Here is a 14,699-nt window from a genome sequence, read left to right as displayed (position 1 = left end):
CAAATGAGGGAAGTACAGCGTAGTGTTGGCTTTGATTACTAAATGAGCGGCGCCAAGTAATTTATTAAATGTCCAATTATCAAATTATCTTATTTGGTGCTGACATCGCGTTGCAGTTGTAGGGGCTAATTAGCAAATCGATATGCAAACAATCAGATAGCGATATAGAGATGGAGTTGGAGTTTATTTTTAGCGATGAAATCGTCGTTGGCACTTCCGGCGCCATTCGATATCCACATTCACATCCACTGCCGGCTGTGGAAGGTCGCCTCCACCCGCAACATTAGCATAAAGCAAACGTTTAAAACCAAAAAGCAAAAAGCCGCGACAAAGCTTCGCCAAAAGGTAATAATAATTTCGCGGATCGTTAAAATATGCTTTTCAACTTGAATAATAGGACTGGGCACGCCTCATTTGCATGTTTGTTTGCTTTTCGAGCGATTTTGGCTAACACTTCGCATCCCGTTCATCTCTATAATGACGACAGCAGAATGTCACATTGCACATACTCGGATTATAGGCAAGTAAATCGCGCCCAATTTGGTTTACGACCGTTCCAAAGCAAAAGCATCGACTTATTATGGCTAAGTTTGGTATATTGATTATGGAGATAAACAGATACGATGCGTCAAGGTTCCATCAAACGAAGAAACGGAAAAGATGAATAATGAAAATTATTGTTAAATGCAGAATATTGAATTTAATATGATATTTATGGCCACAAATCGATGGCTAGCTGCTTGGCTGATTTTAACTGCTAACGATATCAAGATCTTCTTCGATTTACCACAAGACTGTCAGTGGACCGTATCGCATTTCGGAAAGGCTATCGCAATCAAGTTCTTCGGCTGCATACTTAATTATGTTAGCCGGTAGTCGAGATCGGAACTAAACTAAACTATTGCATAATTTGACCATTTTATTCAGGCGTTTTGCATAACGGTAAATGCTCCACATAGCATCTAAGCATAAAAACCATCGAGTTATTTGTCCAGGGCATCACATTCTTCAGTCAACTCAATCTTTGAACATGCGACACTTCTCCGTTATCCTCTGCTGTTGCTTGGCGACCACTTTGGTCAACGCTGACAAACTGGGCTACAATTATCAGCCTGTGGCTCACTCAGGCTCGGGCCTCTCATTCACACCGGGTGGTTCAGCCAGCAACTTAGCGCCCTCGTTTGCTGCTGAGCCCAGCAACGCTGGACTCTCATTCGCTCCAAGTGGATCGGCCAGCAGCTTGTCGCCATCATTCTCAGCTGGACTTGCACCTGCCGCCAGCTCTGATAACTTTGGTATTTCACAGTCGCCTTTTGCACAGCCCAGCTTCCAGCCAAGTGGACAGATTGCCGAACAAACTGCCGATGCGCCCAACTATGCCGCTGCTCAGCCTGAGTTGCAGAAGGAATTCTTTACCTACACGGCTGATGAGGAAGAGTTCGTCGATCCAGCTGCATCCGAGAAGATCTCCACATCTCTGAACAAAGCTTTGCGCGTTGTCTTCGTGAAGGGCCCCGACAGCAGTGGCTTGGAGCAAGCAGCTTTGGCTTTGGCCAAGCAAGCTTCCCAGCAGGAGACCGCCATCTACATCTTGAACAAGCAGGCCGACATTAACGATCTGGCCACCAAGCTGAACGATATCCGTAGAGCCAGCAGCGAGAGCAGCAACAACAAACCCGAAGTTCATTTCGTCAAGTACCGCACTCCCGAGGATGCTGCCAATGCTCAACGTGCCATTCAGTCGCAGTACGATCAACTGGGCGGTAAATCCACGCAGCAGGATGGCGGTGTTGCCTCATCCCTGAACTTTGCCAGCGAACCAGCGCCAGTTGCAGCTTCTGCTCCTGCTCCCGCTTCCATTCCATTATCCCTTCCCGCATCCTTCCCTTCTGCATCTGATGCCGTGCCAGTGGCTGCTGAGCCCGAGGTCACGTCACCCATCTCCTCATACGTTCCCCCCAGTCACCCCAGGTAGCAGCTATCTACCGGCAAACATCTTGCGCCGTTTACGTTTCTAAGATCGTAAACTAAGATCTAGAATTTGTGAATTTAATCGATAAAAATATCTTTGTTATTGTTGACTTATTGTTTCGAAAATAAAATTGTTTACTTAAAATATTTAAATACCTATTTTTGGCGGATGTCTGGTTCAAATACCCTGTAGTACTGAGAAGGTTGGGAATTTTGTACAATTCAGACGTAAACGAAACCAGTATTTCATGTGACTATCTGTAAATCGTTGCATATATATAATTACATATAACATATAGTACTTGCCCTTTTAATGTAGTTAGCGTGTAATAGAGATTTCTATAACTGTTTACAAAATTTGTCTATGATTAACAATAGGCATCTTAACAATAGACATTATTATTATTTTTTTTTTTTATATGATTACTGTTACAGGGATCCTATAATATTACCATAATCCGTTTAATATTTTTGATTATTTATAAAAATAAAGTCTACTCTAATAATATTATCTTATTCTGCCATTCAATATTTATGCAGATATTTCCTTATCCATTTTATTTTAAACATACCCAATTACAATATAATTATAGATTATATAATTTTTCTTAAATTGTCAATATCTTTGCAGATATTTTCTGATCTTTATAATCTTATATCAATAAAAGTATAATAATCATTATTTATGTGCTTATATATCATTGAACTTATTTTTTTTTTTTTTAATTTAAATTTCAGTCTGATTCCAGGGTGTTTTTTCTTTCATCATAAGATTGAACACTCTAAAATTCTTACACAGTTTGATTTTTTGCATATTTTTTGAATGAGCATTTTCTTGCTTAGGAATTTGAGTTTATGAAAATGATTTGAATTTGAATTTTTGAAGTTGAAAACGGATTTGGGTTTTTTTCTCTTTTGTCTGGCAAACGAGTTCAACGAGTTAAATGAGGATTGAGAGCCGATGACTATTTATGAAAATTTGCAAATCAAAAATATAACAAGTTCTTTGACAGCATTTTATGTTTTTGATATGTTATTTCGAGAATTCAATTCAATTCGTTTCGATTTAAATTTGTTTGCCCTCCACTTATGTAGTTTGTTTATATTAACAGATGTCCGATTGTCCCACGCATTTTTCCCAAAAATTGATTTCGATCGGATTGGCTGACAAATTGCATGTAGCCAACAAACAAACAATGACCAAAACTGTAGCGCTGAGCAATTTAATATTATTATGCTCTCGCATACTGGCCCCAAAAATATTTGTGGCCATTAGCCAGAGCTTCACTTTCAATCGTTGCCTACGATTTGCATAACAAAATGAGTGAACAAAAGAATTTGGCTACCGAACAGCTAAACAATTTGGAGCTGCTGCCGCTATCGCTGCTGCTGATACTGATGCTGGCTTCGCTGCCTCTGTCACAGTTGACTGCGCAGCTAACGTCTAGACCCGTTGCCTGATTTGCATAAAAATTTTCTTTGTAAACCGAAGTTCATCAAATTTTAATCAACGCCGCCGCCACCGCCACCGCTGCCGCCTTTGGCGTCGTTGCGGTCAGACAATAATCGAAGAGGCCAAAAATAAAAACATGTTCGACAACATAATGGGGCGGACCTTATCTTGATCTCTAGCATAGTAGTTAAACACTTGTTCTGGGAGTGACATTCATGTCGGGTATGCGAGTATGTTTAGTATAAAAATGGCACTTCACCTCTTGGCCACATCATTCAGTGCTCACAGCTCCAAGTAGAACTAGAACCCCAAAGATGCGCGCTTTCATCGTCTTGTGTTTAGTGGCCGTCGCCACCGCCGATAAGCTCGGCTACAACTACCAGCCGGTAGGACACTCCAGCTCAGGATTGTCGTTCGCTCCTGGCAGCGGCAGTGGAAGTATCGGTGGTGGAAGCCTGGGAGGTTCCCTTGGAGGACTCGGCGGTGGCTCTCTGAGCGGACTCGGTAGTGGCAACTTCGGAAGCCTTGACAGCGGTCTGGGCGGTTCAGGATTGGGCGGCTCTGGTCTGAGCGGTCTTGGCGGCTCTGGATTGGGCGGCTCTGGTCTGGGCGGATCTGGTCTGAGCGGTCTTGGTGGCTCAGGACTCGGCGGCTCTGGACTCGGCAGCTCAGGATTCGATGGACCCGTCGACTACAACGCTGCTCCTTCATCGGAATTGAACAAGGAATTCTTCACTTTCACCGCCAACGAGGAAGACTTCGATGAGCCCCAGGCTTTGGAACGTGCCTCCAGCTCAGTGAACAAGGGTCTGCGCGTTGTCTTCATCAAGGGACCCGAGAACCGTGGCCTAGAAAACGCTGCTCTGGCTTTGGCTAAGCAGGCTGCCGAGCAACAGACCGCCATCTATGTCCTGAACAAGCAGGCTGACATTGGAGATCTGGCCAGCATGTTGAACGCCATCCGCAGCAACAGCAACAACAAGCCCGAGGTTCACTTCGTCAAGTACCGCACTCCTGAGGATGCTGCCAACGCTCAGCGTGCCATTCAGTCGCAGTACGACTCTCTGGGTGGAGCCAGCCAGAACCACAACGGTGGTGTTGCCAAGGCTTTGAACTTCGCTTCGGCCCCACAGTTCCGTCAGCAGAATGCTCAGATCCCCGAGAACTCGTATCTGCCATCATCGGTGCTGCGTCGTCTGCGTTTCCGTTACTAAGTCAAAGACCATTCATAATTTTTTTTGTTGACTCTGTTATCTATTGATTTGTCAAATACTTCAAAATACACTTTTTATTTAAAAACGATATATCAAATGTTTCTTTTACTTTAGTATCTGGGCCAATATATGTGTCAGGCGAGATAAAGATAAAGTCGTAGATGCTGGCAGCGTGAATATATTTTCCATGCTTCAGAGTTGGTTGGTTGCCCAAAAAATTGCAGCATTCAATGTTTATTACAGGCCATAAAAATTCCAGCATTGTGATGATACCATCGATGTCGAGTGGAAACCAATAAAAATTTACATTTTGTCTGTGTACGCGTATTGTACAAAAGGCGCAAAACAATCAACGAAAATTTTTGATAATAATTAAAATGTTAATCTGCGTGAAGTAAAAGGTTAGACAAACTATTGGCACCTAAATTTATGGCAACTGCAAAGACGGAACTATCTTGACTAGGCCAGTCCAAGCCAGTTCAATACATTATGTATGAATGATAACAGAGCGACCGAGCGAATCAACATACCTATACACTTAATACCAATAGCAGACCAACAACAGACACAACAGACACAATACTCATATCAATAGCAGCCACGACAATAGTAGCTCCATTCAAGAGCACCCACTACCCTCGATTTGCATAAAAAACATACACAAAACACAATAAAGAGACACAAAAGTTTATTAGAAAAATCATTAAAAACATATTCGCTAACCACTCTTGTGAAAGAAATAAGTGAATATAACATATGTATGCTGAGCAAATATGCATAGTTTAAAGTATCTCGATCCGATTCTGATTTAGACATCTTCGTATCCGAATTAGCATCTACTTTAAACAATTATTTCAATACTCTAAAAAATATTTCAGCTTTCCTTAATATACATATAAAACTAATAAAAAAGAATAAATTAATTAAAAAAAACAGAAATATTTGTTATTTGATGATTTTTAACTAACATTTAATAATTATACTAAATTAATGCGCTTGATATGATTTTCGGGTAAACAACACTTCTACAGTTTTGCTATGGACTAGTTTTACCACTCTCAAGATTCACAATTGATAATTATAAGTCCAATTATAACTAACCGGATCAGACCACTATATTATCATCAATAGACTAATCCAAACAAGTTTCGAATACGCCAATCTTTTTCTTTTTTGGGTAAACAAAGTTTCCAAAAGCGTTATTATTTGTTTTGAATTCAATTAAGATAATATTCAATTGTGTTGTTTTGCTATAAGTTTTCCACAACTGATAACATTTCTTTTTTATTTAAATGGTTAAATAAATATTGTTTAACAAGCTGAAGCTACTAAACAATTTTTAATTTCTGCTCGTCTTGACCCTGAATGCGGACAGATTGACGAATGCAGCAAATGGCAAAGTGGCAAAGAGGCGAATTAACGAAATGGGAGAAGCTGCAAAAAGACCAACAAACTGGGCTAATAAGTGAGCTACGAATTGAAAATGACATATAGCGACATCTACGAAATGTGGTGCAAATTCGAATGACAGGTAATAAAAAATCAATCGCTAATTAATCGTTTGCGAAATTTTCGTAGCATTTGGACACGATTCCATATCGCATATAAAGCGTGGGCGTCCCAAATCTCAACAGACTCCACTTTGAAGCGCCCAACTGTTCGGAAGTATTATCCCTTTAACCATACAACATGCGTCTCCTCATTGTAAGTACTGCTAGGATCTCAAAATATTGCCAGACTCTTAATGCATACTCGTATTTCTTTAGAGTTTCGTTGGTCTTATCGCCGTTGCCTGCGCCGATAAGCTGGGCTACAACTATCAGCCTGTGGATCACTCTAACTCTGGACTGTCTTTCACACCCGGCAACATCGGCTATAATCAAGGCCTGGATCAATCCGGCTACGTTTCATCCGCAGACAATGGTGCTATCTCTGCTGGTCCCGCTCAAGTTGCTGATCAGGCTTACCAAGCACCTGTTGAGCTCACCAAGGAATTCTTTAGCTACACAGCTGATGAGGGCGATTTCCAGGCTCCTGCCAATGCCGATCAGTTGTCCAATGGTCTGCGCAAAGCCCTGCGAGTGATCTTCATCAAGGGACCCGAAAACAGTGGGATTGAGGATGCTGCTTTGGCGCTGGCAAAACAGTCTGCTGAGCAACAAACCGCCATTTATGTCCTGACTAAGCAAGCCAACGTCAACGATCTGGCCAACAAGCTGAACAGCATTCGCACCAACAACAACAACAAGCCCGAGGTGCACTTTGTCAAGTACCGCACTCCTGAGGACGCTGTCAATGCTCAGCGTGCCATCCAGGGACAATACGATCAACTGGGCGGTGTCACCTCTCATCAAGATGGCGGCGTTGCTCCTGTGCTGAACTTTGCCTCGCAAGCACCTGTTGCAGCTCCAGCTCCAGCTCAAGAGCCCTTGAACTCGTATCTGCCCTCATCACTGTTTCGCAATCGCGCATAAGCTCAATGAACTCAACAACCAGACTGACTGACCATAACTGATTCCTACGCATTTCTACCATTGTTATCCATATCTGTTTAGTTATTATTGCAATTTTTCGAAATAAAAATTCGTATAATTATAATAATTTGGTTGTGTAACACTTTTGACTGACTTTTGCCAAATGTTGTAATATATCATTTTGGCAACATTGAACGACTTACCTTTTAAAGTGAAACTGTTCCATCATTAATCCGTATAAGGTAATGCAGTTTTGCCAACTAAGATTATAAAACGCAGAAAGATTTGTGGAGCTTTTGACAAATTAACTTTGGACTCTGTGGTGATTACAGCATGCGTGAAATTGTGGTAAGCCTACAAGCTTGCTGACTTAATATTTAACCAAATCTTAATAAAAAATGTCCTAGTTTCTTACATTGCTAGCCATCTGCTCGGCTGAATTGGGATACCAGTATCAGCAGAATGGTCCAGCTTTCGGCTATGAGACGGAATCGGCGCTGAGCAATAGTCAAGCAACTGATCACTATCAGGATCATGCGGACTTCCACAAGCATTTTTATGCCTTCGAGGCACCCTACGATTCCTCGGAGGAAGCAGACTTGGCTGAGCAAAAGATATCATCACTTTCGCAGAAGAATTTGCAAGTCGTTTTCATTAAAGCGCCCGAGAACAAGGCAGTTCAGGGAGCTCTTAATGCTCTGGTCAAGCAGAGCACTGAGGATAAGACAGCCATCTATGTGCTGAACAAGCAAACGGATCCCAATGAACTGGCAAGCAAAATAACCGCTTTGCAATCGCAACGTAAACACAAGCCACAAGTTCATTTTGTCAAATACAGGACCGATGTAGAGGCTGCGCATGCCCAGCAGCATATTCAGGAGCAATACGGCGGAGTAAAGGACCACAGCTTGCAACCATTGCAGCCGCCATTATTGGGTTACTCGCAGCAGCCAGAGTCGTCACAGGCCGCGCAGGGCTACTATCCATCAGAGTTGCCCCAGCAGCCAGAGTTACCACCGCAACCAGAGCTGCCACAACCGGCATATTATCCAACCAAGCAACCACAAGCACCACAGGCCTATTATCCACCAGAGTTGCCAGCGACAGGTTATACGCCACAACCAGAGGTGCCACAGACGCCGCAAGGATATTATCTATCATCAGCCATCCCATTGTTGCCCACACCACATCCAAGTTATTTGTCGCCATTACCCAGTTCCTATCAGGGCTACGACTATGGCAGGGATCAGAGCAACGTCGTGCCTTTGGCACAACAGCAGTTGACTCCTGGTCCCTATGACTTGGATGCCCGGACTGCTAGATCCCGTCGTATTGATTTTCGTGTTAATGAGAGACATCGATCGAACAGTCGTATGATTTTCCCCACAGACACGCCATCGAGGAGGTATCTGCCAGCTCAGAAGCGTAAGCGGCGAGCCCACTTTTAAGACACTGGCTCAGCTGATTAAGACATAAAAATAAATCCATAAGACTGTCATAGATGTATCAAGTTTTGGACATAGCCAAATAAAAAATCACAATAAACGATAAATGCTGTTGCTGCTCTTTCTTCACACAGATCACAAGGGAGACTTAAAGGGGCTTTACGTTTTGTCTAAGAGGCTTATCAGCTAAAATCTGGAGCGAGGCTCGTTAGCTGGTAAGCTTATTAAAAACTAAAACTAAACAAAAAAATGATCAAAAATGACGTGTAAATTAACACAATCGCAAGCCATAAAACGCGATCATAAAAACGAATTCAAGTGAAAGTGAAACCTAGGCGTTGATTTTGGTGGTTATCGAAGTGGTTGGCGGGGCGTGTTGGGGCGACATAATAAATGGCTCTGTCTATATTGGTGGACAGCAAATAGCATATGAAACATTTTTGATAACTAATTCAAATTGGGGGCTCATTTGTAAATTTTATGCGAATTAATTCAAGTTCAAGTCGAGCGCAGGTCAAATTCACATACGTTTCATTTGGCCTGGCTTTGTCTCTGGCCACCAAATGGCAACCAAAGAAATTTGCATTTCAAAATTGAGCGACATTAACATGGATAATCGGAGCAGGCAAATACAAAAACCAGAGCAAAAGAGTTTGCAAAAATCTTTTAAAAGACCATAAAAAGCCACAAACAGAAGAAAACAAAGACATCGCAGTCGAGAAGTCAGTTTTGTTGTTTGTGTCGTATATAAGGATGGTTTTGTTGCTGTGACTAGATTATAAACGAGCTGAGCTTCAAGCGTTAAAAATCATCCGCTGCAGCCCGTCAACCGCAACCGAAACCAAATCCGAATATAAAAATAACTTCACAAAACGTGGATCCCGAGATCCAGCTAACATGCAAGCCTTAATGGTAAGATGACTGCAAAGCGAAATTTGAGAAGTTTAATTTAATTTTCCCATCTCTTTTTGCGCCACACAGAAACTTGGTCTCTTCCTGTGCTTCAGTCACGCCCTCGCAGTGAACAACGCCTATTTGCCGGCTAGCGAAAATTACGCTCAACACAATCCACTTGCCACGGAATACTACAGTTACACTGCACCAGCGGAGGATGACCAGTCGCTGCCCTTGCAAGCGGCAGCCCGTCAGCTGGCCAAGGCATTCACACCTCCCCAGCAAGTTGTGTTTATTCGCACGCCAGAAACAAATCTCTTCACGCTAACTGCCAAACAGCTGGCGGCACAAAATGCGCTGGATATCTATGTGCTTCAGCGGCAAATGGATACCGCGTCTTTGGAGCAACAGAGGGCAGCCATCGAGCAGCAGGCGGGTCACAAGCCCAGTGTACACTTTGTCAAATATCGTACGCCCGAAGATGTGACTCGTGCTCTAAATAGTCTGAGGTCTGGCTACGATCAGCTGCCGGGCAAAACCAGTGTCCACGCGGTGGAAACAGCAAAGGTCATTCAACTTAATCCAGCAGTTACTGCTGCACCTCTACCGCCTCCTCCTCCGCCACAATACAGACAGCAGTCACCGGAGCAGGTGGTGTTCAAGATTTTGCCCAAGGGCGGCGTCGATTATGAGACTCACGAGCAGGCCAATGAGCTCGAAACTGCCAAGTTGCAGGCACTGTTCCGGCAATACCTACCCACTGGTCAACATTAGCGTTAGGGCTTCAACCAAATGTGGGCTAGTGCCAAAGACTGCTAAATTTAAATAGAAATTAAATAGAAAATAAATGTCATCAATATTTTGTTGAATGCAGCTTGTCAACTCATAGTAGAAACATCTAGCTAGCTGTCTGATGTGCTTATTTAATTGCATTTCATTGTGAACCGAGTTTAATTAGTCTTGCTGGAAAGTTTTCCTTTTGAACGTGGAACTATGTACATATATATGAATGGAAATGTTCTTGTTTGAGTTTTGTAATTAAAATAATGTCTTTTCTAATTTGGTTCTCTTTTGCGATGCAAAATGATTTTAAAATTTATACACATTTCAATCAAAAAGGCGTTCGCTGCTAGCGTTGACAGCTGTCCATCCATCTATCTATATGTATGTATGTATATGCATACACAAGTATATCTGTGGCCTGGTATTATGAATAATTAATGACAGCGGACCAAGACGAAGTATTTCACTTTTGAGCTCGCGCTGTTTCGGATTATCTCAAAGTATCTCTTAGATAGCCATAAAGGCAGCCAACTCCCCCAGCCCAGCCCAGAACAGCCCAGCTCAGCCCTGCCACCACACAAAACCCAGTCAAGAGCCGCGTCCAGGCAAACATTTTCTTAAGCCATGTGTCTGTTGCTGTCGACGTTGTCGCTGGCAAACTTTTTAATGAGCTATACGCGGAGTTGAGCCTGCCCAGTTTTCCAACTTTCTGCTCCTTGCACCACGCCATACGCTTAATGCCAAAGCCTACGTATATGAAGATATCCGTCTCTGTGTCTTTCTGTCGGCCGCCAAGTTTAACGACAAGCGTTGTGCTTTAAGAATGTTTCAACTAAATTATGGCAGCCATGGTACTGACGACGACGACAACGACGACACTGTGGCTGACATCATGTTGCTTCGCAAATTGTTTTAGTGTCAAAGGTCAAACGCACACACACACACTACTTGCGCCATGTGGCACAGTAAAGTGCAGCCCTAAAAACAGTAGGTATCCTGGCACTGCAAATCTGTTGAGCAAGTTTTAGTTTTGAGAATTTTTGAGCAACATGAGAGCCTGTACTCGTTCCTAAGAGAACGTAGCTCGTTAGTGGCGCCTGCCAAAAAGTTTGCCAGTCACGTCAAAGCTGCCAGCTTTTTCCTCCCGTTCATTTTTTTTTTTTTCGAGTGAAGTGCTGCAAGTATCGCGACTGCTTTAATCTTGCCTGGAGGCCCATGACTTGCTCCTGCTGCAATTTCCACACAGGTGTGTCCAAGGTCCAACCATACCATCATCGTCTCAAAATTCCAGCGCCAGATGCCAAGTTTGCGTGTTGCCAATCTTTTGTCTTTTTTTGCGCTTTTTCTTTGTTTTTGTTGTTTTAAGTTTTTCGGGCCTTTTGTTTGGCTGGCTGTAGCCACATTAGCTGTCTTTGGTTCCAAATAACCTTGCACCTTCATAGTCCAAAGATGAATCATTACCCGAACTCTTAAATTATGTAATTACCAAGAGCATGATGATAGAGTTTCCCAAAACTTGTCTTAACGACCAATTATGAGGATATTGTAATTTAATATTGAAATATCGAAGTCATGTTAATCGCGAGTGGTAAGTTCTAGTAAAATATAATTTAATTTGAATTAGAAAATGCTTATAACTATATCTTTACTCACTGCACTTCTTCCTGTATAAATAATATCATTATGTACTTAAGTGTGCATTCAAAGTTATTAATATCTATGTAAACAAAGCGTCTACTGAACAATCAACTCTTCAAAAACAAAACAATTATATACAAACATAGTGCATTGACAGTTCGGTCAAGCGAGAAAAGATTTATGTGTTGTGTTGTTGTTGGATGGCGAACCGCGAATGTCAGAAAAACAAAGTTTAAATTAGTTAAGAAAGTTCATTTGCTCGTTGGCCAGAATATATTGACGCCCTCTGCACCGAAGAGGGAAGATAAAAGCGAAGCTTTTGGGGAAAATTATGAAAATTATAATTAAGAGCTTAGCGCTGACCCGATGCCAGACTGCCGCGATATCATCGACACAGTTTAAATCAGTAGCTGTTTTTATTTATTTCGTTTTTTTCGTTTTTCAACAACAATTTCAAGACTAGTGGCTGCGGTTTAAGCTGCGGCTGTGCGTCAGATGGGTCTATTTGGGGCCTAATGCGGCCAAACATTTGGATTTTGAATTGGGGGAATGGGGCAGTGCTACAAAGCGGCAATCCATGCATATTTATATGTGTCGTAAAGTGCATTTAAATCAAAATCCAAATGTGATGGCGTTGAGGCAAAGATAAATGGCCCTAGATGTTGACTAGGCCTATGCTGTGGTGTGCTTAGTCGTATATTTAAATGCGTGCGACTCTTTAATGACTTTGGAATGGCATAAAAAACTAATTAATATCGCATGCGCTGTCAAGGTCGCCAGATGCCACTCGCCACATCTCTTCAAAGAGGGTGGGGATTGGGCGCAATCCGATTCGATACGATTCGTTTCGACTGCAGCTCAAAAACTGCGCCTATAAAAGCGCTTGTCCATCCAACTCCCAGCATTAGTTTCACCTGCCAGTTTGAGTCGTGCGTTCAACCAAAAGCCAACAGCAAACCAAAACTAAAATGCGTGGATTTATTGTAAGCCCTAAAGTGCTACCACAATATGGTTCAATATTAATTCCTACTGCTTCCCACAGTTGATTTGCCTTTTTGCGGCCACCTGCAGTGCCGATAAGCTGGGCTACAACTATCAGCCGGTCGCCCATGCGGACGAGGGACTTTCGTTTGTGCCCGGCAACGGTTTGCTGCCCGTCGAAGCTGCTGCACCTGTCATCGCTCAACCACAGCAACAACACGGCGAGGCTCAACTATCACTGCCTATTGAGGCGCCAATCCAGACGCAAGCTCAAGGTGCCATTGTGCCTCAGGCAGCCCCACTAATTGAGGAATTCCAGAAAGAATTCTACACGTATGCTGCGCCCGAGGACCAGTTCGATGAAGGCGTCAACAATCAGCAAATCGCCGACTCATTGAAGAAGAACCTGCGCATTGTGTTCATTCGCACACCCGAAAATCGTGGCTTCGAGAATGCTGCTTTGCAGCTGGCCAAGCAGTCCGCCCAACAGGAGACCGCCATCTATGTGCTGAGCAAGCAGGCCGATGTGGCCAATTTGGCCAAACAACTGAACGCACTCAAGTCAACCACGAGCAACAAGCCCGAGGTTCACTTTGTGAAGTATCGCACACCACAGGATGCCGCCAACGCACAATTGGCTATTCAGAATCAATACAATCAACTGCCCGGCGTGTCCCGCATATCCAACGAGGGCAGCGCTCCAGTATTGAATTTTGCATCGCAAACACAAGCTGCTCCAGCAACCGTGACTCAATCGCAACTGACAGGCGGACAGGATTACCTGCCACCTGCACTTCGTCGTTTCCGCGTTAAGTAAGCATTGGCATTGGTGGCCATCCCGACGGTAACCATTCCTATTTGATCACATACACACACACACACACTCCCACATATCTGTATACACCACAAAAGCATGCCATCAAGTTAACTAGTTTGTAAATATCCATGCAAAAATAAAATTTGTTAGCTGACAAATTTCAGTCTGTGCTCAATTGGTTTGTCGAGACTTTGCCACTTTCTCTCTGTCTCTGACTCGGTTTCAGTGTCTGTGTCTGTGTCTCTGTCGTTGTCCGGTCTGTGCGCAGCTGAAAGCTCATTTCCAGCAAACTTTCATTGCGGCCTAATTGGGCATCCTTTTGTGCTGCTGGACATGCTTCAGTTTACCCCACTCTTTGCCCCAAACCCATTTGCTCTCGCTCGCTGCTCGTTTTATGTGTGATTTGTTTTGCAAAGCAAATCCTACCCAACGGCTATGGCGACGACGCCGTCGTCGGCGTCGACAGCGACGTTAGTATCGGTGTCGGTGTCTGGCTGCGCATTCGTGCGTTGTCCTTTCACAGTTAATCCTTGAAATAATAGCATGGATAAAGCGGCAGGCATGTCATAAAGCCCCGCAACAAGTTGAGCCCTCCCTTCCAACGTACACACACACACACACACACACACTCACGCACAGTCGAAATGGCACTCACATATGCACAAGGGTTTTAAGCAACCGCCATTTGTAATTGGAGTTATTAGAATCGAAACGAAGCTGCCTCGCACTCGTACAATGGCCGGAACTGTAGCTCGTTGCCATATGTGGTTGGAATAAGTGGCAACGTCCTGCAGCACCTGCGAATGGCCAACAGTGTGCTGGCTGTTGATCTGAACGCAGTTATGCTCTCTTCTCGTCTGTGTGTGTGTGTGTGTGTGGGCAACTGTGTGTTTTTGCCTTGATAGCTTCCTGCTTCCACAGTAGGCAAACTCATCATGTGAATAGCCGCCGCACCTATGTATGTATGTACAAACATATGTATGTATGTGTGCCTGCGGCGCTGCCCAGTCCGACTCATATGAACTATGC

General features: G+C 43.4%; 6 protein-coding genes across 6 annotated transcripts; all 6 read left to right on the top strand.

The window, feature by feature from the left end:
* The first annotated feature begins 1,021 nt into the window (after window positions 1-1,021).
* LOC132786356 (uncharacterized) lies at window positions 1,022-1,975 on the top strand. Its single transcript, XM_060792867.1, has 2 exons — window positions 1,022-1,242; window positions 1,339-1,975. Exons 1-2 carry the CDS (start codon window positions 1,031-1,033, stop codon window positions 1,973-1,975), a joined length of 849 nt encoding a protein of 282 aa, XP_060648850.1. The 5' UTR covers window positions 1,022-1,030.
* A 1,763-nt stretch (window positions 1,976-3,738) lies between these two features.
* LOC132786021 (glycine, alanine and asparagine-rich protein) lies at window positions 3,739-4,694 on the top strand. Its single transcript, XM_060792385.1, has one exon. It carries the CDS (start codon window positions 3,739-3,741, stop codon window positions 4,636-4,638), a length of 900 nt encoding a protein of 299 aa, XP_060648368.1. The 3' UTR covers window positions 4,639-4,694.
* Window positions 4,695-5,971: 1,277 nt separating this feature from the next.
* Window positions 5,972-7,169, top strand: LOC132786162 (uncharacterized). Its single transcript, XM_060792605.1, has 3 exons — window positions 5,972-6,103; window positions 6,217-6,342; window positions 6,405-7,169. The coding sequence occupies exons 2-3, from the start codon at window positions 6,328-6,330 to the stop codon at window positions 7,110-7,112; spliced, it is 723 nt and encodes a 240-aa protein (XP_060648588.1). The 5' UTR covers window positions 5,972-6,103; window positions 6,217-6,327; the 3' UTR covers window positions 7,113-7,169.
* Window positions 7,170-7,445: 276 nt separating this feature from the next.
* LOC132785116 (DNA translocase FtsK) lies at window positions 7,446-8,560 on the top strand. Its single transcript, XM_060791110.1, has 2 exons — window positions 7,446-7,460; window positions 7,520-8,560. The coding sequence occupies exons 1-2, from the start codon at window positions 7,446-7,448 to the stop codon at window positions 8,558-8,560; spliced, it is 1,056 nt and encodes a 351-aa protein (XP_060647093.1).
* Window positions 8,561-9,454: 894 nt separating this feature from the next.
* LOC132785115 (uncharacterized) lies at window positions 9,455-10,225 on the top strand. The gene is made up of 2 exons (XM_060791109.1): window positions 9,455-9,469; window positions 9,539-10,225. The coding sequence occupies exons 1-2, from the start codon at window positions 9,455-9,457 to the stop codon at window positions 10,223-10,225; spliced, it is 702 nt and encodes a 233-aa protein (XP_060647092.1).
* Window positions 10,226-12,840: 2,615 nt separating this feature from the next.
* LOC132786825 (uncharacterized) lies at window positions 12,841-13,682 on the top strand. Its single transcript, XM_060793512.1, has 2 exons — window positions 12,841-12,855; window positions 12,915-13,682. Exons 1-2 carry the CDS (start codon window positions 12,841-12,843, stop codon window positions 13,668-13,670), a joined length of 771 nt encoding a protein of 256 aa, XP_060649495.1. The 3' UTR covers window positions 13,671-13,682.
* The last annotated feature ends 1,017 nt before the right edge of the window (window positions 13,683-14,699 follow it).

The sequence above is a fragment of the Drosophila nasuta genome, chromosome 2R (genome assembly GCF_023558535.2).
Source record: "Drosophila nasuta strain 15112-1781.00 chromosome 2R, ASM2355853v1, whole genome shotgun sequence".
Lineage (NCBI taxonomy): Eukaryota > Metazoa > Arthropoda > Insecta > Diptera > Drosophilidae > Drosophila > Drosophila nasuta.
This window is presented reverse-complemented; position numbering and strand designations above follow the sequence as displayed.